The sequence below is a fragment of the Candida oxycetoniae genome, assembly GCF_023343755.2.
Source record: "Candida oxycetoniae strain CBS 10844 chromosome Unknown scaffold1, whole genome shotgun sequence".
Classification (NCBI taxonomy): domain Eukaryota; kingdom Fungi; phylum Ascomycota; class Pichiomycetes; order Serinales; family Debaryomycetaceae; genus Lodderomyces; species Lodderomyces oxycetoniae.
In genome coordinates, this window is record NW_026055370.1 from 519,879 (window position 1) to 547,215 (window position 27,337).

Sequence of the window (27,337 nt, forward strand, 5' to 3'; positions counted from 1 at the left end):
AGTAGAGTAACCCCAGTAGAGTAGATCCTAGTAGAGTAACCTCAGTAGAGTAGATCCTAGTAGAGTAACCTCAGTAGAGTAAATCCCAGTTGAGTAACCCCAGTTGAGAAACTCTTGTTTTAGATTTTGGGGTTTTTTTTTTCGCCTGTCAAAAAGCTGAGGCAGGCACGAACTGGGTGGGGCTACGTTGCTAGGGGAGGTGCCAAAAGAGTGATAACAGTAGTGCCAGTGAGCCAGTGTAATGACGTTAGTGGGCCAAACGAGTAATTCCAGTAGAGTAGAACCTACTAGAGTAGAACCTACTAGAGTAGAACCTACTAGGGCGAGTAAAGCAAACGGGTAGAGTCTGTAGAGTAGAACCTAATAAAGTTAATAGAGCCTGTAGAGTCAATGGAGTCAATAGAATCTGTGAAGCCTATGGAGCCTATGGAGCCTATGGAGCCTGTAGAGTCAATAGAACCTTTAGAGCCTATGGAGCTTATACAGTCAATGGAGTCGGTAGAGTCAGTAGGGCCAGTAGAGTAGAGCTAGCAGAGTTGAGCTAGTAGAGTGAGTAAAGCAAATGGGTAGAGTCTGTAGAGTAGAATCAGTAGATTTAATAGAAATTATATGGCCAGTGGAGCCTATACAGCCCGTGGAGTCAATAGAGACTATATGGCCAGCTGAGTCAATAGAGAAAATCTGGTAATACTTGTAGGACCAGTAGAGTGGATCTAGTAGAATAGAGCAATTAGGTCAATCAGATCATTAGAGCAATCAGAACCGATTTGCATAAACACATCCTATTTTGCATAAACACATCCTATCCTACTGAGCGAAGCGATAGTGTCGATAGTGTCGATAGTGTCGGTGACAGTCAGTGCTGCTCCACTATCTCACTTCGCTCGATAGTGTCGATAGTGTCGGTGACAGTCAGTGCTGCTCCACTATCTCACTTCGCTCGATAGTGTCGATAGTGTCGTGTCGATAGTGTCAAGTCTCAAATATAATTTTATAGAACCTGTAGAAAACAATAATAACCAACATCATAATCGCCATAACAAAGTAAGTTAGAGTTTTCCCAAGGAATTTCATCGAAGGGTTATAACATGGCTTGTCCTCTGTCAATGGGATACTAACCACACGTTCAGAGGCCTGACAGCATATTTCTCTTCTCTTGATCAATTGGCAATATCGCGACTCAATATATCTCTTAAGTATAGCTTTGCCCAATAGTATATTGGTATACATTGACAATGAACCGTCAAATGTGACAAATGCCGTATTCAAATTACCCGCCTCTTTCTCTATTCCACTAGTTATTTTTTCAATCTCTTTCAAGTTTTGAAATACTTGCTGATCATACTCATTTTTGGAAATATCATCAACAATTAATGGAACCTGGAGATAATGGTCAACTAGCTTCAATGAGTGTTGAAGGGAGCTAGTTTGCTCCTTCAAAAACGGGATAAGTAGTTTCTTCAAATTGGTATAGGAGGAAAAAAACAATTCAATACATAACAAGGTCTTATCAATCTGCTCAAACATAGCCATCGAGGCCTTGAGCCAGAGCTGGAAACCGGGCTTCATCCCCTTTTCGTAGTTTTGGTCACACCAATTTGCTACTAAATCAAACTTGTGTTCGTCGCTATTATCGCAGCTTGAGTCATATGCGTTCCTAATTCCATGGCCAAAGAAATCGTTGAAATCATCCTCCAACCGTAATAAGTTTGTTTTACATCGACTAGTCATATGTGTGATATCATCATAATGGGGGATTTTGTTTAACAAGGTGGAATAAATGATCATTATATCTGAATACAAGTGGATGATTTTCTTCAAGTTGAGCAAGAATTTAATACAGGCATTGTTCAAACAGTATCGAAACACTTTTGAGTGTTTCAAAAGCAACTTTTGGTCCGATTCTGAGAGGTCCTCGCTCAAAATGATTCTCTTATTACCTACCGTATATGGCATTATAGCAATATTTTTCACTATTTGATAATCTGCTTTTTTTTTGGCAATATAGTTGACACCACAACAACAAATCAAGCTGTCTCTAATTAGAACCTCTCCTTATACAGCAAGAAACCTGTCGTTGCTTCGTTGAACCTCCTTGACAAAACAAGCCGAATAATTCCAATGGTAATCTTTAAGATGGAGGATTTGAGCACGAAAAAAAATGTCCACTTGTTTTTACACGATCCGTTTCGGCACACTATGGAACAACACTATCGACCAACACTATCGAGCAGAGCGAGATAGTGTTGCAACAAGCTACTGAGTGTTGCTCCACTGTCGAGCAGAGCGAGATAGTGTTGCAACAAGTTACTGAGTGTTGCTCCACTGTCGAGAAACACTATCGGGCAGTGACACTATTGAGCAGAGCGAGATAGTGGAGTAGTACTTACTAGCTTAATACAACACTATCGAGCAAAGCGAGATAGTGTTGTGACAAGCTACTAAGTATTGCTCCACTATCGAGAAACACTATCTCGTTCTGCTCGATAGTGGACCAGCACTGAATAGTGTCTCTGCTCGATTGTGGAGCAGCACTAACTAGTGTCTCTGCTCGATAGTGGAGCACCACTGAATAGTGTCTTTGCTCGATTGTGGACCACCACTGAATAGTGTCTCTGCTCGATAGTGGAGCAGCACTAACTAGTGTCTCCGCTCGATAGTGTACCACCACTGAATAGTGTTTCTTTTCAATTGTGGACCAGCACTGACTAGTAACACTATCGACACTATCTCGCTCTGCTCGATAGTGTCTCTGCTCAATTGTGTCTCTTCTCGATAGTGTCTCTGCTCGATTGTGGACCGGCCCTGACTAGCGACACTATCGACACTATCTCGCTCTGCTCGATAGTGTTTCTGACCAGTAACACTATCGACACTATCTCGCTCTGCTCGATAGTGTCTCCATGTCTCACCTAGTTGTAGTCAATTTGCACCCAAATAATCGTTAAATATGATACATTTGGTAGCATATATTATCACGTGTTCTGTTTACTGTTGTGTGAGCCGCGCGTGTAGCGGCGCCGCCTCGTTAACATTTTTACCATAAAATTTTTAGTCTGAATTTTAAATATTCAATTCAGCACAAGGTGAAACAAGTAGATTATTGAGGAAAAGGAGGTTTTCACTTGGGCTTTGAAGAAGCATGGGTGTGTTTAGTTTATTTTCGGGTGGCAACAGCCATGGTTTTGATGCCGATAAATTTGAAAAAGAGCTAAATGTCATTGCTGGAAACATAAATAAAACAAGACAACAATTGAACAAACTTGCCATTCGTCGAAGATCAGTGAATAAGAAACTTCAGCTATATGTTATACTAGGATATTTTTTGATTTTGGTGTACTGTTTTGTGAGCATTCCTAGAGAGATTCAAGCAGCAAATAAGGTTCAAAGGTTCATCAAAGGTCAAAATAGATTTAACTTTTATTTACTTCTTGGATTCCCCTTTTTTCTGATTTTGTTGAGAAAAGCAATAAATTTCATATATGGATATTTGATCAATGGCAAAGAGCGGCATTTGGGGGCGTTGAAAAAGAAACATCTGGGCAAGATTGAAGAGTTGAAGAAGATTACCAATTTCAACGCAACTAATGAATTGCTTAGCAAATATAGTGACGAAAAAGTTGCCCCTGTGAACGCATTGCTTCAGCAGCAGCAACAGCAGCAAAGGCAAAAAGAGACGCCTCAAAATAAGGCATTGGATGGAACAAAGTCAGGCAAATTGAGAGCACAGGCTTTAAAAGAGATGAATATGAAGGATCCTAAAACCAATATACAACAACAGGCAATCACACCCAAAAATACGCCATCAGCAACAGCCCCATTACCAGCACCAGTATCACCACAGCATAGGTCATTTCAGGAAAGGTTATTAGATATGTTAATAGGTGCTGATAATTCAGAGGCTATTGAGCATAGATATGCTTTAATTTGTAGCCATTGTTTTGCTCATAATGGATTGGCACCGCCTCATTGCGAAGATCCTCAGTCGGTCAAATATCAGTGTTGGAAATGTGGAAAATTGAATGGTAAAGGAATGCTATTTGGACAGGATCAACAGCCACAAGAAGCGCAACAGCAACAACCAAGTGGGAAAGAAAACAGTGAAGAAAAATCAGCGTTGCAAAAGGGGGACGAGACGTCAAAGGATTTGCTGCAAAAGGGGGACGAGACGTCAAAGGATTTGCTGCAAAAGGGGGACGAGACGTCAAAGGATTTGCTGCAAAAGGGGGACGAGACGTCAAAGGGTTTGCTGCAAAAGGGGGACGAGACGTCAAAGGATTTGCTGCAACAGAAGGACCTTACGCCTGAGCCGATTGCATCAACTACTACTGACCCCAAAGCTGCAACCAAAGAGGAATAAGAAATCAACAATATATAGTGAGGAAAAGAGTGTTTACCCAATAGAGAGCTCGTTTGATAAAGTCAGATACAGGCTGTAAAAAACAATCTTTTTTTAATTACCTCTTATCTACCTAAAATCTCAAGATAATTCCATAAGAGCATTGACCATATCCCCGTCATGTTTCTTTAATGCCTTAACTGCTTTAGCTCTAGAAACATGAGTTTGCTCGACAATCAACGAGATATCCTTTGGATCAAACTCGCTCTCGTCGATTTGTTCATCTTCCTCTTCTTCAGCTTTGTTTCCCGCTTCTGCATCTAAAGCCAACTTCGACATATCAGCATTGATTGCTTCTGCTGACTTTTCATCACCCTCAGCACCGGCACCGGCACCAGCAGCAGCAGAAGAAGCAGCCTTTTTCAATGCTTCTTGTTGGGCCTGTTGGGCCTGTTGGGCTTGTTGGGCCTCAGCGATTCTCTGATTCATATCATCGACTTTAGCCTCACCGAAAACAACATATGTACCAGCTGCAGATCTGTAAACCTCTGGTGAATCAATAGCATAAATTAAGTTTCCTCTTTGTTTGAATGTTACTCTAGAAAATCCCTTGATTTGCTTCAAACCAAGCTTTTTAATAAGCTCTTTGGCTTTCTTCTCATTCTTGTTTGGGATAACTTCGACGTCTGCTCCTTGAGGGATCTCTTCAATTGACATGTTTTTGATTAGCTCTAATTTATTAAAGTTGTTGAATCTTTCAATCCTTGATTTTTCAATCGTCGACGACGACGAAGAAGAAGAAGAAAAAAAAAATTGAAGAAAATTTGTGCGTGTACCGGGGCGAAAAAGTGAAAAATTTCGATCAAATAGGCAAAGCTACCAAGCTAATAGTTAACCAGCTAGTTGTCTACAAGTTAATAGTTAACCAGCTAGTTGTACAAGCTAATAGTTTACAAGATAGTTGTCTACAAGTTAATAGATTGCAAGCTAGTTGTCTACAAGTTAATAGTTTACCAGCTAGTAGTGAACCTTGTGTCGGTGGCGGCTAGTAATGTTCCACTATCTCGCTCTGCTCGATAGTGTCACTCATGGCAAGTGCAAAGTGGATAGTTGTAGCAAAGTGTTGTTCCACCATCTCGCTTTGCTCGATAGCGTAATTCTATGTAACATGCTTGCTTTGTGTTCAATCTAGGTTACTGGTTCCATTTGAACATCTCTTCCTTTGCAATCTACACGCCTGCTACCTATATTTTGTAGGTCGTGTATTTTATTACAAAGGTTTCGTGAGCGAAAAAGAAAAGTATAAAAGGGCATCAAGATTCCATCTCATCTCATCCAATTTCGATTCCTTTTTTTTCTTCTTTTCTTTCTTTGTCGACGTACTTCATAGGATCATTTCTATAGTAGACGTCCCTCTTTGACTCTTCAAAAGAGCCACTGAATCCAACTTGGTTGATGAGTTACGATTACCCTTACACCCTCAAAGTGAGGAAAACAATATTTTTGCTTAACTATGATTTTTTATAATCTAGTTATCTAATTATTTTAGCCTTGTAAATCATTCCTTTTTTTCTTAAAGGATGTAAAGGAGCAATGATCTTTACCTATTTACTTTATGCCTCTTTGGGGGAAACTGCATTTAGGTGGGTGTAAGTGGCTGTCTGACAAGTTTGTAAACCTTATGTTGTTTTGTCGACCAACCAAGATATGCTGTTGTTTTTTTCTCGAGAGAAAATTATGGCTGTCAGGGTACAGTTTGTCTGGTGATAAACTTAGTCTGACTGCTTTAATTTGATATGCATTTGTGGTTCTATAAACTCTGTATCATTGATTGTGTCTATGTCTATAAACTGTATCATTGATTGAGTCTGTATACAAACTGTATCATTGATTGAGTCTGTATATAAACTGTATCATTGATTGAGTCTATTATATATATATAATCTACTTATATTATCTCTTCTGAAGATTTAGAAGGATACTCGTATAGCTTGTAATAATCAACAACTTGTCCATTTAAATTGTTTTCTCCTTCAATGGGCAAATAAAAAATGTTTCTCCACTTGACCTCTCCAATGATCCAAAAATCTAGCCAATTCTGCTTTAATCCATAATCTGTGGGTATGGCAATATGGAGCGGATCATACTCCAACTGCTTCCCCTTGGAAAACAAAGAAGCTATGGTCATTTTGATAGTCAAGATAAACTGATCAATACCCAACAAGTGCAAGCACGTCAGGAACTCGCTATGTCGTCTTTTGGGGAAAGGTTCTACCGGTTGGCTTGCATCATTGACTATATCTGTTGGTATTGTAGAATAATTGAGTTTGTTTGAGTTGCGAAAGCTCAACAAACTGAATTCCCAAGTGGTTAATCCTTTCAAAATTTGAAAAGTTTGCACCACACATAAAAACACTATCCAGATATACTGTAAAAGACACCAAATCATCAAATTGAAATGGAACTGATGGTTGTTATATCCAAAACATAAATCCTCGCCAATTAATGAACAAAAAAACATTTTGTTGTCTTCGTCATCTGATTCGTACCCATCTTTAGCTGCATCAAAATACTCAATTGACAAGTAGGTAAATATCAAAATGGCCAAGTTTAATGCATAAACAAAGGTGATAAAAAGTTTATGATTTCGAACACCAACCTCGTTGTAAACCCAAGGACAATAATGATCAAATCGGGCAACCAACTTTTGGTTTTGACGAGAATACTTTGACCTCAATGGTTTGCGAATAAACGTGTTTACACAAAAATGGTCGGTGTCAAACTTGCCTTCCGATATCAATTCCTTGATCTGTTGATGAATAATTGCATTATCCGTTGGAATTGGAACAAACCCGGGATTGATAAACATTGCTTTGAAAAACGACCATACAAATATAACAATCACTGCGGAAAGAAGTAAATTGGCAATGAAATTTTTGAAAATGAGTTTCGGTAGGATATTGTATAGCCACACTATGATACACCAAAAGGCAGTCGCGGAAAATACTCCAGCAAGAATAGGGGATTTGGGCAATGGATTGTTTGCTAATATATATGTTGGAATGATGAACAACTTGACAAGGTAGATACAAAATGCAAAAACGGTAAAGGACGCAAATATCTTTGGTATCGCCAACCCACTGGACGTGGTGCAGATAGCTAATGAAATTGGTAGTATGACGTATGGTGCCAAAAATGTGATAATCTTCCCCGTCTTTGGCAGAATCCACTGCTTCTTTAAACTCCAGTTGTGCTTTGGGTCTCTTCCACACTCTACCAATACCTTTTTCCAAGTATATACACAGTCCATATCTTGTGCCACATCAAAACTATCCTTGTTTTGATCGTTTTTAGCAAAGATATCCGAACCTGCCTCCACTAGAGCTTTCATCACGTTCTTGTAGCCTCTCATAAACGACCAGTGCAATGGTGTGAATAAGGTAGTATCGACTTTACTAACATCTGCACCAAACTTGAGTAATGCATAAACTGTAAAAACATCATTTTGATAGCTAGCCCAATGCAACGCAGTCCGATTCGAGCTATCGGGATCATCCACATACATCTTCTTCTCACTGCGAGCGTCACAGCAACTGAACAATAAATAAACAACTAAAATAATGTTGGAGCTATGGACCGCCAAGTGCAATGCGTTATAATCTTGGGAATCTCGCAAGTTCGGATCGGCTAAAGTATTGGATATGAGGTAGTCAACAACATAAACTAGCCCTTGTCTGCAAGCCCAATGGAGCGGCGTGGCATTAAGCTCTCCCCCTTTTATGTTGGGATCTGCACCTTGTTCAATCAAGTATTTTACCAACTTTAATCGATTATTGATACACGCCCAATGCAATCCTGTAATACCATCGTCTAAAGTATCATTAACCTTTACCGAACCCGCCCCTAGAATTTCAACCACTGTGTCCATATACCCCTCTCGACAGGCTTCTAGATAAGCACTCAAACTCGAACCGGAACCGACTTCTTCATCCACAACATTGTCCTCCATCTCCTTGTCATTCATTACTTTCTCAGGTAATGAGAGGAAAAGATGAAAAAAAAAAAAAAAAAAAATATAAATTTTTCAGCCGCAGCGGCCCACTTTAATTGTAAGGCAGTGGCAGTGCCGATATCAGTAGCACTGTCAGTGCCAAAGGCAGTGCCAGTAGCAGAAGAACCCTCTGTTCTAGTAGCACGACACTATCGAGCGAAGCGAGATGGTGGAGAAACACTTTGTATCGACACTACACACACTCCTCTACTTCTACTCCTCTACTATTCTGCTCCCACTCCTCTACTTCTGCTCCCACTCCTCTACTACTCCTGCACTCTACTCTTATGTCGCTAGGCAATGTCGGTGTAGCCAGTGTGCTCCTCTATCTTGCTCTGCTTGCGGCACTGACAGGGTCAGAAGAACCCTCCCCCTTTTGTTCACTGGTACTGCCTTAGACAGTGCCTTTGGCAGTGGCAACTACAGATGCTTTCTTTGTCGTTCAGTGTTACTACAAAGTGCCGCTCCACTATCTCGTTTCGCTCGATAATATCAAATACACTATTACATACATAAAAAGAACAAGTCACAGTGTTACTACAAAGTACTGCTCCACTATCTCGCTTCGCTCGATAGTGTCAAATTATTTGTTCTTTGCATTCAAACTTTTGATGCTCCTAATGGATGCCGAATCGTCGTTACTTGTTAAATCTTGTGGTTTACCACCAACTTTCTCCTTTATTGTCTTTTCGTCTCTGGGAGGTACTGAAGCAGTAACAGTGGTGTTACTGGTTTGAGTCGTGTAAGCACCGGAACTCTTTCTATCGATAGATGAAGCATCAGAAGATATACTTGAGCTTCTTGGTTTTCTGTTTAATAGTTCCAATATTTGGCCACCTGCTTTGATAACTTCGGGCTTCAATGTCTCGTCAACAAAAGGTTTGATCTTTTGATCATAAGCCTCGTCGACAAATGGCTGGACCTTATCGTTGATGAAACCAGGCCTCACCTCACCTTCACTGATAATACCTCTATTCTTTTCTCCAACGCGAACTAAATGTTTTTCCAACAACAAATAGTTTCTTGAATTACCCTTGTACCCAATCTCAACCAAACTACCAATTACTGGTACCAACCCCAATGCAAAATCAATGACAATATTCAACAAGAAAAGCAATTGCAAGTCCAATGGTAAGCCATCCTCTAGTTTCTTGGCAAGCCACAATAGACCTAAAGACCAATACGTTTGTACAATTGTGCCAACTATCGGTACAATGCTAACAATATTGCTCCAACCAAACAGCACACCAAATATCAGAAACCAGTAGTCGTACCGATATGCGCGTTTCTTGAAAATCTCTAATATCTGCCCATCGTTTTGAGAGACTCCCTCGGGAATCTTTCGTGGTACTTTCTTGTACTTTTTTTCACCATTTTTCTTCACCTTAATTACTACATTCTCATAATAGGGATCTTCCACACCAAATTTGTTCCATTGGTTATCCTTCAAAAGACGATTGACTATCCATTTGAGAATAAAACTCGACATTCTGAAAAAAAAAATCGACAGAACACAATAACTCAATCAATCAATCAATCAATCAGTCAATCAAGCTGAAAAGAATGAATTGGCAAACTTGTCTTTCCTACTCCCTTGTTCCTAGAAACCCGTGATGATTGCTGTTTTACACAATGTAATTGGTAGCGCACGGCATTGAAAATTTCATCTTTTTGTGATCCCCCTGAAAATATTGATAAAGGCGATGGGAATTGCTATATATTTGTTCCTCGAGGCTGATTGTTGGCCAAAAGGAAATGGTTCTTGTACTCAAGGGAGATAACCTTGTTCTTCTTTTTTTTTTCCAGTTTCCTCTTTTCTTTTTTAGTTTCCTCTGCAAAAGACAATGGTGGTTAAACGATTATTCATAAAAGCGAGTGATAACTATGATTCGAATTTTCAGATTGTGCCCGTGAACACTAATCAACCATTGGAGATCAGTTCGCAGATAGGGTTGTTTAGGCTTTTTATTAATATCAAAAGCTTCGATGGGTCAAAACAACACTTGTCCAATAGCTTGTACAATGAAGACGACAAGCAGTATCTCAATGGAGAAAAAATCGACTTTAACCAGAGTAGTAAGAGTAAGGATCCAGATGAACCTACACCTAATTTAAGAATAAGCGTCGAGTTCACACCAAGCGAAAATATTCCTGGCGGAGAGTTGAATTTTGGTAACGACTTTACATATCCTATTAGGGAGTATGTTCCAACCACTTTATTGAACACTGGTCTCAAACTCTTTAATTGGTTCATCAACGATACCGTCAAGGGCGATATCTATAGCGAGAAGCCATTCTTGTATGGGTTGGCGTTAAATAGTTTCAGTTACATCGGTATCAATAAGTTTTACCCACCTGGCATTGTGAATAAAAAATCGCACCCAATGAATTATATAGAGAATTTGAATCAGGAGTTGGAAACTGTTCCCAAAGACTCAAATGGTAGAAAAAAGTTTTTCAATACAAGGGAAAAATGTAACCAGTTTACATTTAAAAAGGATACTAATTATGATTTCCGGTTCGATACTGATTTTTTGAAACTTGCTGATTCGAAATATTTGGTGTCAATTCCTAAATTCGACTTGGATGTTAGTAGATACGCTAACGATACTTTGAATAACGTCAATTGGGTGATTAAACAAAATGGATTCGATGGTGTTGGTCAGGGGAAATTGGGGTTGATTATCAACTTTGCATTGGAAATTGAGGAGGACACTATCGAGCGAAGTGAGTTAGTGTCATCGAGCGAAGCGAAATAGTGTCTTAGAGCGAAGTGAGAGAGTGTCATCGAGCGAAGCGAGAGAGTGTCGCTAGTCAATGCTGCTCCACTACCTTGCTCTACTTGATAGTGTCGCCCTCTTATAGATTCTTCTAAAGCTACTTAGATTTAATATAAATTTTGCATAGAGTATACTCCTTAGCTTTGTCGCGATAGTGTCGGACGTAAAGCTTGAGCAAAGCCAGTTAGTGTCATCGAGCGAAGCGAGAGAGTGTCACTAGTCAATGCTGCTCCACTACCTTGCTCTGCTCAATAGTGGAGATGGTCTCGCTAGTCAATGCTGTTCCACTACCTTGCTCTACTCGATAGTGTGTGTCGATTGGCTGCGAAATTTTATTTTTGGCCCCAAGCAACAAAAATACTTCTTCTCTTTATCGCTACCAAATGCGAGTATAATAAAGAAAATTATATATGGAATATGGGATGGTCTTTGTACAAGGAAAGTTTAGATGTAGATGCAATTATGCTTTCAAGAATAAAAGATATTGATGGGAAGCCGATAAAGTCGGCTAAAAGTATAGATAGAGATAAACAAAAAAGGAAATTGGATGATGAGGAGGAGGAGGGAGAGGAGGAGAAGAAGCATCAGCTGAATAATAAACGAGTAAAGCCTAATGATGATCAAGTTGAAGTTGATGTTAAATACATTTTGCCTAAAACAGTAAACACTATGCCTGCTCCCTTGCCCGAGAGGAAGAAACATATAGAGTATATAGCTAAGATACTACTAAAAAACGACCCTAAGCTCAAAACGCCCAAAGCTAAAGCCATCGAGATTGAATATGAAATAGCTAAAAAAACTACGTTTCGAACTTATGCGTCATCCTTGAGGAATGAGGTTTATAAGCTTCAACATCCTGAGAAATTCAATAAAACTCAAGAAATAAACGCAAGAAATGATGAACAGGAGTTGAAAATTTTAAAGAAAATGATTATTCCAGTGGCAAAATTGGAAAAGTATGGATATGTGATGAAGATTCCTCAGAGTAAAGCAAACAAATCTCTTACGAGAGAATGCCGACGTTGTGGAACTGAATTTGAACTAGCAAAGCAAATGGAACTGACTCTGTGCTTATTCCATCACGGCAAATTGCGTCGTAAGGCGAATACCAAAACTAGACAATATGATTGTTGTCTCGCTCTACAAGACGATAATAGCAAACCATGCGGCATGGCAAACTTTCATGTATTCCAAGTAGACAAACCCGAGGAGAAACAAAGCTTATTGAGCTATCAGTATACAACTGAGCTCTTTAAGCGCAAGCGTAAATATCCTGTTTTGGGTATTGACTGTGAAATGGGGTATACTACAAAGGGATTTGAATTGATGAGAATCTCAGCAGTGGATTATTTTACCGAAAAAACAGTTTTGGATACTTATGTTCTACCCTACGGCGAGGTTGTTGATTTCAATACGAGATTTTCTGGTATATCAGAGATAAATGGTGAATTTGTTAGTTTTAATCAACTGATACAAGAATTAGGATCTATTATGGATAAAGATACGATATTGATTGGACATGGGTTGGAAAATGATATGAATGCTATGAGACTAATTCATGAGAATATTATTGATACATCTATTTTGTACCCAAAATTCGACACGAGTCCCACGTTTCGGTGGCTGTTGAAGGATTTGGCATTTAAGTATTTGAGTAAGAATATTCAAGTTGGTGAGCACGATAGTGCAGAGGATTCTATTGCTGCAATCGAAATAGTCAAGTTCCATGTGAAAAGGACTCACTGATAAGATAGCGGTAGCAGAAGAATCAGAGTAGTTTCATACAAGATAATATATATATATATATATATATATATATATGAATGCTATACTTTTAATCGGGCAACTTATATCTAGCATTTTTTGACTCGGCGATGCTCCTATTACAAGTTGAGCTTCGACCTTTTCTACAAAAAAAAGTTCCATTTAGTGGTACATGGCTTGTGACATAGTCAATTGCTGTTCCTGTAAACTGGAGGTTTAGTTTATTAAACTCGCAAGAATTATCAATCTCGACGCGTCTTTCCAAGCCCACTTCAATCAAGGTTTCCCTGAATTCAACTTGCATCAACTGTTGGTAATCTATCAAACAAGTGATGTCGTAGTTTAAGTTTTCAAAGTCATTAAACTTGTAATCCTTAAACTGTTCATACCTATTAAACTCATCGACTAAAACATACTTTAACTGAGTCTGAATTGTATCATTTTCCCTTAAAATCAAATTATGGACATTGTAGGTTGGCTGGATTATAGACTGCATGCGTGGGTTCATGTTGATCCTGCACTCGCTGGCATCGTAAATCTGATCAGTTAATGTCAATGATCTTATATAGTACTTTATACTTGAATCTTCCAAGCATTGCTTTTCGGCATCATTATTTAAGGACGCCCCGTTGTTCGAGGAAGTAGACCATGCCTTAAACTTGGATAAGTTTGTAGGCGAATTAGTAATCTTGTTTGCAACTTGTTGTAGAAAATCACTTATGGTATTCCTATCGTGAGTTTTAGCAGTTATCTTAAATATAGGAATCTCTTCTTTCAAAGGATTGTGGCTGGGTAAATTTGCAAATACCAACGCCAATACTCTGAAAATTACAACTAGTCGAAACAAATGCACTCTCATTACTACACACCAAAACAAGAAAGAAGGATAGCTGTTGGAAAGATGTATCTATATATATATATATTGCAATATTTGGTATGTCTTTTACAATCTCCCAATGGTTGCGAAATGAAAATTTGGCCCTTTACACAAAAACACGGAAAAATAAAAAATCGGAAAAATTGCAAAGACGCGATTTTAAAATTGAAAAATATGGGATGGTAAATATACAATTACTTTTATCATTACAACTTTTACCAAGAACCAAGGCTGTCTTGAGCTTCTTAGAGTTGGTTAGAGAGTTAGAGAAAAGAAAACCTTTAATTGGTAATGGGTAAACTTGTTACGCCGCGAAAAGTGTCCACTCTGTCGCCTGCTAGTCAGGAAGGTTCATCGGGAGTTAAGCAAAAACAGCAAACTTCATTAATGTCCTTCTTTAAGCCTATACCAGCCAAATCTTATATGGAGCTGGTCAGAGGTACTCCAGAACAGAAAGGTTTACCATTGTCATCGTCGCCACCTAACCCCCTGCTGAGACTCAAATTTCTGAGTGATAAAGAGAATGAGTTATATACAGAAGGAAAATCTGATTTAAACAATTCTTTTACATCTAGTGCTACTTCACCTCCGGAATTGGACCGAGATTATATTACTCCCAGCAAGAAAACAACAAGGTCTTTGAATGCTACACCTTTCAAGGACAGAGAATCGAGTATCAAGTCTAGTCCAGTGACGACGAGTCGTGGTAGAATCAGTAAGAAAATCAATTATGCCGAGTCGGAAGAAGAAGACTATGATGATGATGACGACGGGGAGGGGGTTCAAACATTCAGGACACGGAAAAGGAAAAGAATTGGTCTCATTGAAAGCGATAGTGATCAAGAGGCAGATTTCAAACCCAATGACTCCGATGGCGTTGACTCCGATGGCATTGACTCCGATGGCGTTGACTCTGATGGCATTGACTCTGATAGTAATGTTTCGAAAAATATGGATGATTTCGTTATTGACAACGACAAAGATGAAGGGCTGCAGTTGAGAAAAAAAAGAAAACCCGAGACAAAGACAAAGGCAAAGAATTCCTCTTTATTGTCAAGTGAATCCAATAGCAGTGATGGCAGTAGTGGTGCTAACAACCGCTTGATAGAAAAGTTCAATGCCGCCTCGTTGTACACTTCTAAGGACTATAAACCTAAACAATACCTGTCCAAACCATTAAATCCCGCTAAGAAAAACTTTGCTAAAGAAAACGAGGAAAGATATCATTGGCTAGTGAATATTAGAGATGCCGAGAAAAGAACGCCAGACGATGCCAACTACGACCTGAGAACTCTTTACATTCCACAATCTGCATGGTCAAAGTTTACTGCGTTTGAAAAGCAGTACTGGGAAATAAAATCGAAAATGTGGAATACGGTTGTCTTTTTCAAAAAGGGCAAGTTTTACGAATTGTATGAAAATGATGCAATTATTGCAAATACCGAATTTGATTTGAAAATTGCTGGTGGCGGCAGAGCCAATATGAAACTAGCAGGCATACCTGAGATGTCGTTTGAGCATTGGGCCAAGGAGTTTATTAGCCATGGATATAAAGTAGCTAAAGTTGATCAGAAAGAGTCGATGTTGGCAAAAGAAATGAGAGATGGAGGCTCCAAAGAAGAAAAAATCATCAAGAGAGAGTTAACAGGTATATTAACTGGGGGAACTTTGACCAATTTGGATATGATTACTGATGATTTGTCCACTTATTGTTTGAGTATAAAAGAGGGAATTGGTGAAGATGGAGGCAAAATCTTTGGAGTGGCATTTGTTGATACTGCAACGTCAGAGTTAAACATGATAGAGCTCCATGATGACGGAGAATGTACTAAGCTTGATACATTGATAACTCAAGTAAAACCAAAGGAAATAGTTTGTGAAAAGGGGAATCTTTGTCAAATTGCAACCAAGATTTTGAAATTTTGTGCACATTCCAATAATCAAATATGGAATTATTTGAACCCAATAACGGAATTTTGGGATGTTGATATCACTTTGGAGCAATTGGTCAAGTCAAAATACTATAAAGCTGAAGATTTAGACGATTTTTCAAATTATCCTAAAGTTTTACTTGATTTCAAGGAAAATTGCCATGTTGCCTTTAATGCGTTTGGAGGACTACTTTTTTACTTGAAAACATTAAAGTTGGATCTGAGCATAATGAGTCTTGGAAATATCAATCATTATAAAATTTCAATGAATGAAAACTTGCATATGATATTGGATGGTATAACTTTAAACAATTTGGAAATTTTAAACAACAATTATGATGGAGGTGATCAAGGAACACTTTTGAAATTGATAAACCAAGCTACAACCCCCTTTGGTAAGCGTCATTTGAAGAAATGGGTGCTTCATCCGTTGATGAAAATACCAGACATTAATGCTCGGTATGACTCAATCGACTATTTACTTGGAGACGGATCAAATCTTCTAGACATATTACAAGCATCCTTGACTCGTCTACCCGACCTTGAAAGGTTGCTTGCTCGCATACATGAAAAGACTCTAAAGTTTAAGGACTTTTTAAGAGTTATTGAATCTTTTGAAAATATTGCTAAGTTTCAAAGTCAATTATCAGAATATGTTGAAGTCAAATGCGGTGTACTTCAGAAATATTTGAGTCAGTTTCCTATGGAGGAGATGAATCGATACATAAAAGAGTGGGAGGATGCGTTTGATAGAGAAGAAGCCAAAGCAGATATAATAGTACCAGCTACGGGAGTTGACGAGGAATTTGATAACTCGCAAGCCAAAATGAAAGATTTAGAAGACAAGTTAAATCAGCATTTAAGAGAATACAAACGTGAGTTTAGGTCACAAGAGATTTGTTATCGTGATTCTGGAAAGGAGATATACCTTATTGAAATACCGGTAAGATTTACCAAGCACATTCCTTCCAATTGGGAAACAATGGGTGCTACTTCTAAAGTCAAAAGATTCTGGTCACCTGAAGTGAAAAGGTTGGCAAGAAAATTAATGGAACAACGAGAATTACATAAGATGGTTTGTGATACTTTAAAATTCAGGATGTATGACAAATTTGACTTACATTATGAAACATGGATGAGTGTAATTATATGCATTGCAAACATTGATTGCATATTAGCATTAACAAAAGTTTCTGGAACCATTGGGTACCCGTCCTGTCGTCCCGAATTTATTGAAAGTGAGTATGGTCATATTCAATTTAAAGAGTTGAGACATCCATGTTTTACTGGTGCAAAAGAGTTCATTCCCAACGATATTCAATTAGGTGGCGATGAGCCGAGATTTGGGTTATTGACTGGTGCCAATGCTGCCGGTAAATCTACTATTATGAGAACCACAGCTCTTGCTGTTATATTGAGTCAAATTGGATGCTACATTCCCGCCGAGCTGGCAAAATTGACTCCAGTAGACCGAATAATGACTCGACTTGGAGCCAATGACAATATCATGCAAGGGAAATCGACCTTTTTTGTTGAATTATCGGAAACTAAAAAGATTGTTAGTAATGCGACATCCAGATCTTTAGTGATCTTAGATGAACTAGGTAGAGGTGGTTCCAGCAGTGATGGTTTTGCTGTTGCGGAGTCAGTATTGCATCATTTAGCAACTCATTTACAATCGATTGGTTTTTTTGCAACTCACTACAATAGTTTAGGATTAGCCTTTAAAACGCATCCACAGATCAAGCCTTTGAGGATGGCAATTATTGTTGATCAAAGTTCAAGAGAAATTACCTTTTTATATAAGCTAGAGGATGGTACTGCTCTTGGTTCATTTGGAATGAATGTTGCCTTGATGTGTGGAGTATCAAAAGAAATTGTTGATGATGGTGAAATTGCTGCGAAAAAATATGAACAAATTTCGAGTTTGAAAAAGACCAAAGTGAGCACTACAGATGGAGAGGGTGTAATTGATATGAGTCTTGGGTTGCAAAGTGATTGTGTGTGGTTCGGGGATGATAGGATTGGTTTAATGGAGAAGGATATATTCAATTATCAGGATGCTATTAAACAACAAGCTCTTTGCAATATCTATAGTATGATTGATGCATTGTAGGTTAGATGTATAGAAAGTGGAAGGAATAGAAATGACTCAGTCTCATTGTAGCTGCCCACTATCGAGCAGAGCGAGATAGTGGAGCAACACTGACTAGCTGCTCACTATCGGGCAATACTGACTAGTTGCCCACTATCGGGCAACACTGACTAGCTACCCAATATCGAGCAACATGCATTGTAGGTTAAATGTATAGAAAGTGGGAAGGAATAGAAATGACGCAGTCTCATTGTAGCTGCCCACTATCGAGCAACACTGACTAGCTGCCCACTATCGAGCAACACTGACTACACTGCGCTATAGATGTGTCAGTACAGGATTAGAGTACAATAGAAAAGTAAAGTACACCTACCACCAAGACTAAACAGCCTAGAGAGTAGAGATGGACTAACCAACTGTGCTCGATAGTCGAAAGAGGAAAAGTATAGAAGAGACAGGAGACGAGAGACTAGACGAGCGAGTGAGTCTAGTCTGCGTTATAGATGTGTTAGTACAATGTGTCGCATTTTATAATATAGTTTAGAGTGCTGCTCCATTATCGAGCAGAGCGAGATAGTGGAGATGATGCCTGTGGCACTTACTATGCTCCACTATCGAACAGAGCGAGATAGTGATGCTCGATAGTGGATGGTGTCAGTGGCACTTACTGTGCTCCACTATCGAATAGAGCGAGATAGTTGAGATAGTGTTTGTGGTACTTACTGTGCTCCACTATCTCGCTCTGCTCGATAGTGTCACTCGATAGTGTCACTCGATAGTGTTACTCGATAGTTTACTCGATAGTTTACTCAATAGTTTACTCGATAGTTTACTCGATAGTTTACTCGATAGTTTACTCGATAGTTTACTCGATAGTTTACTCGATAGTGGAGATGATGCCTGTGGCACTTACTGTGCTCCACTATCTCGCTCTGCTCGATAGTGTCACTCGATAGTGATATGATAGTGTCCGCTTTACACTACTTTCCTTTCACCTTTCGACTCGCTTACTGGATGGCAATCAACACGGTAGCAATTTAAGTTGATAATGGAATGATTTTTTTTGAATCGAGTCCCCCCTTCCCCCCCACTTTTAATTTTTTCTTATATATAGAGTCGGCGGTTATATAAGGTGATGTTTTTCTCTTTAATTAATAAACGATATAATCAATATCATTTACTCTTTACTGTTTAAAAGAAGTTAACATCAAAAAATACAATGTCTATTATCAACCAATTGGGTTTAAATACCAAAACTCCATATCATTTTCTTTTCTATTCCTTGTCCTTTGGTGGACCTTTATTCTATTCGTATGTAATTTCGCCATTAGTGTTTAAGAAATTGTCGTTGGAAGAGTTTAGCAAAGTACAATTTAATGTGTTCCCCTTCCATTTCTCCCAAAACTTATGCTAATATGTTAAATCTTATTTATATTGTTTTAAAAGCCTTGAATAGTATTACGTAATAATGATATAATACTCTATGACAGTCATTACATAATAAACCATTATACATGATGTCATAACGGCAAACTTGCTATGTAATTAAATATATATTACATTTTGCATACACCAGCTCTTAGATTATCCTTCTAGAAAACGACAAAGGTTTAACAGTTTTAGCTCGTTTATATTGTTGGATGGGAGACTAAGTCTAGGATGCAAAGATGGCGAGATTCAAGGCGATATGTACAACACTATGGCTTCTCTAAACATTATCATAACAATACCCGGAGTTTGATGCTCTATACTATACTCCTTTATTTTCCAAATCATTAATTTATGCTTTCTAATAGTAAATTATGTATCCTTCCTATTTTTCCATGGTATAAGGGGGATCATCGATTAAACTATTCCATTTTCAATTCTCTTCTTTCTCTCATTCAAACCAAAATAAAAAAAACCAAAGCTAATTTTAGTGAGATCATTAACAACCACTGTCACAGTTTTGCGATATTATACCTAGACCAGTCTTGAAACAGATTATAACCAGAACCTAAAGACCTTATCTATCTACATAGATCTTGGTAGCGTTTTTTTCTTTTTTGGGAAAAGTGAAAAATATACGAATGATAACAAAAGTGAAAAATTTATAAATTCATATAAAAGCCCCTTACTTTATCTGTCGTGTCGCTCGCTCCCCTCCATCTTTTTTGATCGCTTACTCTCGTTCTAGTTTACATTCATAAACCGTATCGGTTGAAACTCTGTGGTTACCGGATACTTGTTTTTTCACGCATTGTTTGCTTTCATTCAAGTTGTATCTTTTAAACAAACTCCATATATATTCCAGCTACATCTGCATCTCCAGCTTCCTTTTTTCATCTGCATCTCCAGCTTCCTTTTTTTATCTGCATTTTCAGCTTCCTTTCCACATCCACTGGCTTAGATATTGATGAAATTTGGTGTTAATTTACAACACCTATCTATACCAGAATGGAAAAACTACAACATCGACTACAATGATTTGAAATACAAAATTAAACAAATTACCAAACAAAACTCAGGGGACTTATCGCTGCTACGACAAGCGTTTATTGACAATATTGACTATGTGAATCTATTCATTTTTACAAAATATGGTGAGTTGAATAGGAAATTTGAGTATCTAGACTCAAAATTCACCAGATCAAGGAGAAGAAAAACAAACAGTGGCGGGGAAAAGAACAAGGATAAGAATAATGATATACTTGGTGAGAAGAGCGAGGATATGGATACAAACCATTTACTTATTGAACTCGATGAGCTCCTCTACCAATCAATAGAGTTATCTATAATTCTCAGAGACTTATCCAAATTCATCTTGATTCAAAAAATTGCATTAAAGAAGATTTTTAAGAAACTCTTAAAGTACTACCAGCATAAACAACAAGCTTCTAAATTTATACTTGATTTGAAAACTTATCTAGTGGATAATCCGCAATCATTTATAAATTTCGATTTGAATCAGTTAACCTTAAAACTAACCAACTTTACCAGTTTGATCAAATATGAACAGCAAAATATCATACAGGGCTTTTCCAATCACGATAAATTAGGAAGAAAAAGCTCATTCTTCAGTTTAGCATCAACTACTAATTCCTTTTCAGACCATTATCAAAACTCAATAATACTACCACAACCACAACCACAATCACAGAAACAACTACAACTACAACTACAACTACAACCACAAAAACAATGCGAGCCAGCACAAGGCTCGAGTATTCCCTCGGCAATAAATGTTCAACAGATACCTACAACACCAGAGACACATTTTGATTTAGTCATCATGCTAAAGAGAAATTTCCTGTGCCACTGCTTAATACCAAATGAAACAACTAATGACATCCTCCTTAATTTCAATATATACTTGAATTTAAAGAGTTTGAATGATGATTTTATGTCGGTGATATTTTTGAATAAAAACTTGCTTCAAAGCCCAGCAATGATTATCACCAGCTCAACAAACTCATGTTCGATGATCGTTGCCCCAATTGGTGGATTACGAAAACATTCATATTGTATTTTACCAAATCATATTGTACAAACTTTCCTCGATCATTTACAAAATAGAACTAATGAAGAGTACAGACTGCAATTGAGCAAGTATTTTGAAAACGCAAGTTTATTAACTAAAAAGACTATTGACTATATAGTATCAAATGACTACTTACCAAACTCAAGAGTGTTTTTTAAGAGAATCAGGTATAGAATTGAGGCTGAAGAGGAAGAGGAAAGAGAAGCCGAGCAAGAGCAAGAGCAAGAGCAGCAGCAGCACGGGGAGGACCCCAGTTCCAATAACTATTATCTTTCGTTGGAGACTGATATATCAACAACAAATAGATCAAAGTATATAAATACCATACAATTCCCTAGTGACTTCAGTGATATGGATTACTTCCCCCATAACCATTTAGGTATTTACTCAAACAATTTGAATCTTTTTGAATTTGAAAATAGTTTATTCACAGAAGTGGATTTGAAAACCGGTCTTGTTGAGAATAAATATTCGTTGACATATTTGAAAAGATTCCCCAAAAAATTGCAATTTATCATCACAAATAATAGTGTTTTTCCATATAAAAAATTTGATATTTACCAGTACCAATTATCTTGTTATTACAACATTGTTCCTGATACAGAATTGATTAACAATCACTATACAAATTTACTAAACTTGAATTTGTTGAAAAACTTTGAAGATGTCGAATCTACTCATCAACAAGTAAATGAGGAGAATGCTATTATACAGCAAAAGACAAACAATATTATGAAACACAAGAAGTCGATCCAATCGTTGACACAGTTTGAAGAGGAGGAGCTACAGCGACAACAACAACAACAACAACAGCAGCAGCAGCAGCAGCAGCAACGGCAGCAGCAGCAGCAACGGCAATTGCAATGGCAACGGCAACGGCAACGGCAACAGCAACAGCAGCAACAATCACCACCACCACCACCATCACCACCACATCAGAACTCATATAGCTCAAGTATTTTGGAAGGAATCCGTGAGCAGGGATTATTGAGTGTATCCCCAGATTCATCAGAAAACAACCATGTTAATAAGTTTATGTTATCGGTACTTAATTTTAAGAATAAAATTTTCAACAATCACCATCCGCATGATCTTCGCCAGGAGAAATTAAAATATTGTGAAAATCCATTTTACCATGAAGACGAACTAGACTCATACACGAAGTTGCTTTCAATTTATCAAAATGATAATGTTGTCCCAGTATGTTCTGGCTATGATTCTATTAACGAAGAGCCAATGTCATACTTTCAAAGAAACGAATATCAAGATAAATATAAACTTGATTATGATCATGCGCTATCCTATGTTTATTTTGCAGTGACTTCAATTTCATTGTTTTTATCTGGAATTCAACTGGGAATCATTTATTCAATATTCAACTCTTCGCTAGACGATGGTACGGGTGAAGATGTCCGATTTCTAATCTGGGATAATTTAGGATTGGTTATGTGTTTAATTTTTGGAATGATTGTTTCACTTTTATTCAATTTGATTGGCATTAACCTATTATTTTATCGATTTTCCCAGCCTTCCAATTTCCATAACGTAATTGTTTGGGGTGGATTTGTTATTACCTGTTTGTCATGTCTATGGAGTTGTTGGTTATTAATTAGCTCTAATTAGAAGGAGAGTAAATATATGTGTAAAAATATGTATCTATATATATATATGTATGTATAATGAGTAAAGACAGGGAAAGAGGGAGAGAACATTAGCAATTATATGTTAGCATTTTACATAGGGCGTTTTATAAAGTAGAAGGATGTAGCTATAACCTTCAATTATGTTTGTCAAACTTGCCTATAAAAGCTGAGTTTGTTCAAAAAAAAAAAAGAAAAAAAAAATTCCCCCGGAGGAGATTTGAACTCCCGACCACAAGATTGCGGAACTATTTCATATTACAGTCTCATGCTCTAAACCAACTGAGCTACCAGGGGTAATTTGCAAAAGTTAAGAGCAATGATTAATAACATCAACTTGTTAACATACCAGGACCTTTTATCTGAATCATCCATGAAGAATGGTTAGTTTATCCTTTCATTTAAATTTCAATTAATTTAACAAGATCACTTCCTGGCTATTCTTAGTAAACTACATACAAAAAGAAAAGACAATGGTTAAACGACATTCTTTCAAACCGGTAGCGCAGCTCTTAACTTGAATCCTTTCGCAGCCATTCTGCAAGCACATTTAATCCTGGGACAAGGACCCCAAAAGGTTTTCCCAAAAAAAGACTTGAGATACCCTTGGGTAAGATACTAATGAAAAAACTCATTCTGAAGGAGTTAATTAGTATGATTTCTTGTCAAAATACTTGTATCTTATTTTATCTTTTTTTTTTTTTTGCAAGAGTCACTCAAAAGTTTACAAAAGTTTGGTCCAAAAATAAGAAGAAAACAAACTAGAATGCTAGTAAAGAAAAGTGGAGAGCCATTGATGAGCTACTTGTTAGTTTACCAAAATGCATAATCATACCCTCCTTCTTCACTTATCAAATTATCTACTTCTTCTCTTATTAAAGAATAACAAACTACTAACACTGCCATTGTTACGATTGTTATAATACAAGTCATTCTCTATTAGCTTGTTTGTTCCTTGATAAAAAATCTTCATTGAATCACCAAAATTAATCAAAATTGATTTGAATCCATATTTTGCCAGTGATAAAATTGGCTGATCTATATCTATAGGGTAAGATTCTTTTTTACCATCAACAAGCGAAATTATGATCCCTTCGTATTTGTCTCTAGAGATTTTAGTTTTTTGTTTCCGCAAACGTAGGGAGGTTAGACCTTGATCACCACCACTACCACTACCACCAGCAGCAGCCGCAACCGCAGCCGCAGCCGCAGCACTAGCACTAGCAGCCACAGCACCACCAATACAGCCACTAGTGGGTTGGACTGTTGGTTCAGAAATACGTGATAATTGTTCAAGACCAATGATGGTATTGACATCAGTGACTTGCCAATACTTTATATTTTCGTACAAAAACTGGTACTCACTCACCACATTGAACCCTAGACACCGAATCTCTCTAGGATCTCTTTCAACACGAAAACATATGCTGTTTTTAGACCGCTGGGTATCGATTTTGAAAGTGTGAACAATGAGCGTGTTCTTATCATCTTGATAAATTAATGAAAACGAATTCATTGAAACACAACCGCAAAACTTACAATGCGTCGGCTGCAGATGTGCCACTTTGAATGTTCCTGCTTTGAACTGACCTATATTAAATGTCTTTAATACAATCCCCGTGTTGACGTCAATTAATCTGGCCGTCAAGTCTTGAACCACAACAATCATGCCTATAAAGTCTACGGGTATTATTGTTGCGGGGTTGAGATTACGCACACGGATGTTTGTAAATGGATTGTTTGAACCCATGTAGTTTTGCTTAAGGGGGAGTTTTTTGTAAACAAATTTGTTGTTGATAGATACTCCTACAGTGAGGTCTCCTTGTTTGTTTTGACAAATAATTCTATCATTGACTCGCGGTGTTTTAAGCTTTGTAGCTGCTATGAGGTACTCGACTGGTTCACTCTTGACATCGCCGTCATTACATGAAACTGTGATTATTTCGTTATGGGTTATCATGATAAAATCATCCTTTACTTGAGCGTTTTTGGAAACAACACTAGTCCTTTGTTGAGTTATTGGGTTTGGAGGCGGTGGAAAATTGCCGTTAACTTTAGAGCTGGAACTCAATGTTGTTAATGAAGCAGAACTATCACCTCTTTTCATAATTTTCCTTGTTAAATAACCAGGCACCGTTCTTTCTCTAAAAAAGGACACCAATATCTTTGAGTTCCTGTTCAAGTTCAAATTTGGCTTTGTCCATTTCAACTTAAAGTGTTCAAAACAATACACTGTTTGCTTGCCAAAACTAACAAAGATGATATAAATGCCATCATCACTAACGGCTATATGATTTATTGGCCACAAGTCCTTGGACAAAACGTGCTTGCTCTTGTCCTTGGGAGACCAAGCCGTGACCGTGTGGTTCAATTCAAAACTCACCACCAAGGGGCAACTGGAGTTTGTGCTTACCGCAAGTATATCTGTAGGACGGTAGTTTTTCAACTCTATGAAATTGAACCGTTCATGTTCTACAAGTTCGGGCAGTTGCGGCTGCGTTTTAAGAGACAACACTATCAACGCTATCGACACAACAAATATCAACGATAGAAGCACCTCGAGGTAGAATATGGGGAATATGTCTATTCGTAGCATGATAGTGAAGCTTCAAGAGCTTTGGTAATTTGATAATTTTTTTTTTTTCTTTCTTTTCTTCTTTTTTATTTTTAATTGGAAAATGTTCAAGAGAATAAACTGGGTATATTGATTGAGAAAATATGAAGATTTTGACTATAAGGTTCTTCAAAGGTTCTTCTGAAGCTCTTCTGAGGTTCTTCAAAGGTTCTTCTGAAGCTCTTCTGAGGTTCTTCAAAGGTTCTTCTGAAGCTTCCTTGAAGTTTTTTTGAAGTTCTGCTACAGTTCTGCTAAAGTTTTTCTATTTCTTCTATTGCCATCTATACACAATAATATATATTTATATATATATATATATCTGTACGTTGTATGCGTTTAAATCAATCAATCGAAATTGTTGAATGGCGGATTGCATGTTCTTACAACTCCAAACTTGTCAGAAAGGTTATTTAAGGCCTCAAAATCTTCCTTAGACAATGTAAAGGTTTTGATATTTGAAATAATTCTTGATTCAGTAACGGATTTGGGTAAAACTACAGTGTCTCTTTGAATTGCCCAAGAAACCAAAACTTGCGCTGGTTCGACCTTATTCTTTTTGGCGATATCGACAACTACTTCATTTTTGAATAATGGGGAATCGGTTGAACCTAATGGTGAATAAGCTTCTAAAACTATATTTTTAGACTTTAAGTAATCATACAATTCAGGTTGAGTTAATAACGGATGAGTTTCAACTTGGTTTACCAATGGAACAACATCAACACCATCAGCATTCAAGAGTTTTTCCAACTTTTTTATGGTAAAGTTCGAAACACCAATTGCCTTTACTTTTTCACCTTTCTTGTAAAGCTTTTGTAAAGCTTTCCAAGTATCGACAAAGTCATGGTCAGTATATGGTTTGTTGGTTTCCGGGTTAATGGAGACTGGCCAGTGAATTAAGTACAAGTCAACATAATCGAGTTGCAATTTCTTCAAAGATTCATCCAAAGCAGCTTCAACCTTTTTATGGTCGGCGTTCCATAACTTTGTAGTAACAAACAATTCGTTTCTAGGAATACCGGCTTCTGCAATTGCTTTGCCCACTTGTTCTTCATTCTTGTATATGGCCGCTGTGTCAATATGCCTATACCCATTTTTCAATGCGGTACGAACAGATTTGTAAGCTACGTCATCTTCTGTAGCTTGCCACGTTCCCAAACCAACAGCTGGGATCTTATTACCGTTATATAAAGTAATTTTTTTGGTATTAATTGACAATTGAGCCGACATTTTTTATATATACCTTACTTGGTTAAACTAAAAAAGACGTTAGAGATGTTTCTCGAAAAAGTTTTCATGAATTAGATTGCCTTATATATTTACATTGCCTTATGTATTTACAATGCCTTAGTGTTTTACATGCATAGGGGAATTTTTACTAAAGTGGAATTCCGGAGAATATGGAAAAAAGAACATTAGCAAATAAAAAGGGGAGCCACAGAAACTTAATACGGCTTTGTTGGTATTTGTATTTGTTTTTTTCTGGTTTAAGGATTGTAAACTTGTGGAACCCTGTGTTGAGAATTGATGTGTTACAAAATTGATCTGCTGTGGAAATGGTAATGTGTCAGGCTATTAATTTATCCGTTGATGACAGCAATGTCTTTAATCAATGAGTGGAAAAAAGAAAAACCCACAATCAAGCTCCACTATCTCGCTTTGCTCGATAGTGGAGCTTCAAAAGAGTAAAAAAATTAATTATATATAGGCGCATAAGATACAAAGT

General features: G+C 37.6%; 13 protein-coding genes across 13 annotated transcripts; 5 read left to right on the forward strand and 8 right to left on the reverse strand. All coding sequences in view use genetic code 12, as the record gives it.

Annotated features, from left to right (window-relative positions):
• Nucleotides 1-972: 972 nt before the first annotated feature.
• Nucleotides 973-1,956, reverse strand: KGF56_001677 (uncharacterized protein; the record flags this gene model as incomplete). The annotated part of the gene is made up of 1 exon (XM_049322825.1): nucleotides 973-1,956. The coding sequence occupies one exon, from the start codon at nucleotides 1,954-1,956 to the stop codon at nucleotides 973-975; it is 984 nt and encodes a 327-aa protein (XP_049181404.1).
• A 433-nt stretch (nucleotides 1,957-2,389) lies between these two features.
• KGF56_001678 (uncharacterized protein) lies at nucleotides 2,390-2,969 on the reverse strand (the record flags this gene model as incomplete). The annotated part of the gene is made up of 2 exons (XM_049322826.1): nucleotides 2,390-2,782; nucleotides 2,958-2,969. The coding sequence occupies 2 exons, from the start codon at nucleotides 2,967-2,969 to the stop codon at nucleotides 2,390-2,392; spliced, it is 405 nt and encodes a 134-aa protein (XP_049181405.1).
• Nucleotides 2,970-3,142: 173 nt separating this feature from the next.
• Nucleotides 3,143-4,360, forward strand: KGF56_001679 (uncharacterized protein; the record flags this gene model as incomplete). Its single annotated transcript, XM_049322827.1, has 1 exon — nucleotides 3,143-4,360. One exon carries the CDS (start codon nucleotides 3,143-3,145, stop codon nucleotides 4,358-4,360), a length of 1,218 nt encoding a protein of 405 aa, XP_049181406.1.
• A 120-nt stretch (nucleotides 4,361-4,480) lies between these two features.
• On the reverse strand, nucleotides 4,481-5,056 carry EGD2 (Egd2p; the record flags this gene model as incomplete). The annotated part of the gene is made up of 1 exon (XM_049322829.1): nucleotides 4,481-5,056. One exon carries the CDS (start codon nucleotides 5,054-5,056, stop codon nucleotides 4,481-4,483), a length of 576 nt encoding a protein of 191 aa, XP_049181407.1.
• Nucleotides 5,057-6,287: 1,231 nt separating this feature from the next.
• Nucleotides 6,288-8,363, reverse strand: AKR1 (palmitoyltransferase; the record flags this gene model as incomplete). Its single annotated transcript, XM_049322830.1, has 1 exon — nucleotides 6,288-8,363. One exon carries the CDS (start codon nucleotides 8,361-8,363, stop codon nucleotides 6,288-6,290), a length of 2,076 nt encoding a protein of 691 aa, XP_049181408.1.
• A 610-nt stretch (nucleotides 8,364-8,973) lies between these two features.
• Nucleotides 8,974-9,879, reverse strand: KGF56_001682 (DUF4112 domain-containing protein; the record flags this gene model as incomplete). Its single annotated transcript, XM_049322831.1, has 1 exon — nucleotides 8,974-9,879. The coding sequence occupies one exon, from the start codon at nucleotides 9,877-9,879 to the stop codon at nucleotides 8,974-8,976; it is 906 nt and encodes a 301-aa protein (XP_049181409.1).
• Nucleotides 9,880-10,234: 355 nt separating this feature from the next.
• On the forward strand, nucleotides 10,235-11,149 carry KGF56_001683 (uncharacterized protein; the record flags this gene model as incomplete). The annotated part of the gene is made up of 1 exon (XM_049322832.1): nucleotides 10,235-11,149. The coding sequence occupies one exon, from the start codon at nucleotides 10,235-10,237 to the stop codon at nucleotides 11,147-11,149; it is 915 nt and encodes a 304-aa protein (XP_049181410.1).
• Nucleotides 11,150-11,587: 438 nt separating this feature from the next.
• On the forward strand, nucleotides 11,588-12,916 carry REX3 (RNA exonuclease; the record flags this gene model as incomplete). The annotated part of the gene is made up of 1 exon (XM_049322833.1): nucleotides 11,588-12,916. The coding sequence occupies one exon, from the start codon at nucleotides 11,588-11,590 to the stop codon at nucleotides 12,914-12,916; it is 1,329 nt and encodes a 442-aa protein (XP_049181411.1).
• Nucleotides 12,917-13,004: 88 nt separating this feature from the next.
• On the reverse strand, nucleotides 13,005-13,793 carry KGF56_001685 (uncharacterized protein; the record flags this gene model as incomplete). The annotated part of the gene is made up of 1 exon (XM_049322834.1): nucleotides 13,005-13,793. The coding sequence occupies one exon, from the start codon at nucleotides 13,791-13,793 to the stop codon at nucleotides 13,005-13,007; it is 789 nt and encodes a 262-aa protein (XP_049181412.1).
• Nucleotides 13,794-14,102: 309 nt separating this feature from the next.
• MSH6 (mismatch repair ATPase) lies at nucleotides 14,103-17,858 on the forward strand (the record flags this gene model as incomplete). The annotated part of the gene is made up of 1 exon (XM_049322835.1): nucleotides 14,103-17,858. The coding sequence occupies one exon, from the start codon at nucleotides 14,103-14,105 to the stop codon at nucleotides 17,856-17,858; it is 3,756 nt and encodes a 1,251-aa protein (XP_049181413.1).
• Nucleotides 17,859-20,232: 2,374 nt separating this feature from the next.
• On the forward strand, nucleotides 20,233-22,980 carry KGF56_001687 (uncharacterized protein; the record flags this gene model as incomplete). The annotated part of the gene is made up of 1 exon (XM_049322836.1): nucleotides 20,233-22,980. The coding sequence occupies one exon, from the start codon at nucleotides 20,233-20,235 to the stop codon at nucleotides 22,978-22,980; it is 2,748 nt and encodes a 915-aa protein (XP_049181414.1).
• An 873-nt stretch (nucleotides 22,981-23,853) lies between these two features.
• Nucleotides 23,854-25,593, reverse strand: KGF56_001688 (uncharacterized protein; the record flags this gene model as incomplete). The annotated part of the gene is made up of 1 exon (XM_049322837.1): nucleotides 23,854-25,593. One exon carries the CDS (start codon nucleotides 25,591-25,593, stop codon nucleotides 23,854-23,856), a length of 1,740 nt encoding a protein of 579 aa, XP_049181415.1.
• A 363-nt stretch (nucleotides 25,594-25,956) lies between these two features.
• On the reverse strand, nucleotides 25,957-26,841 carry KGF56_001689 (GCY1; the record flags this gene model as incomplete). Its single annotated transcript, XM_049322838.1, has 1 exon — nucleotides 25,957-26,841. The coding sequence occupies one exon, from the start codon at nucleotides 26,839-26,841 to the stop codon at nucleotides 25,957-25,959; it is 885 nt and encodes a 294-aa protein (XP_049181416.1).
• Between the last annotated feature and the right edge of the window lie 496 nt (nucleotides 26,842-27,337).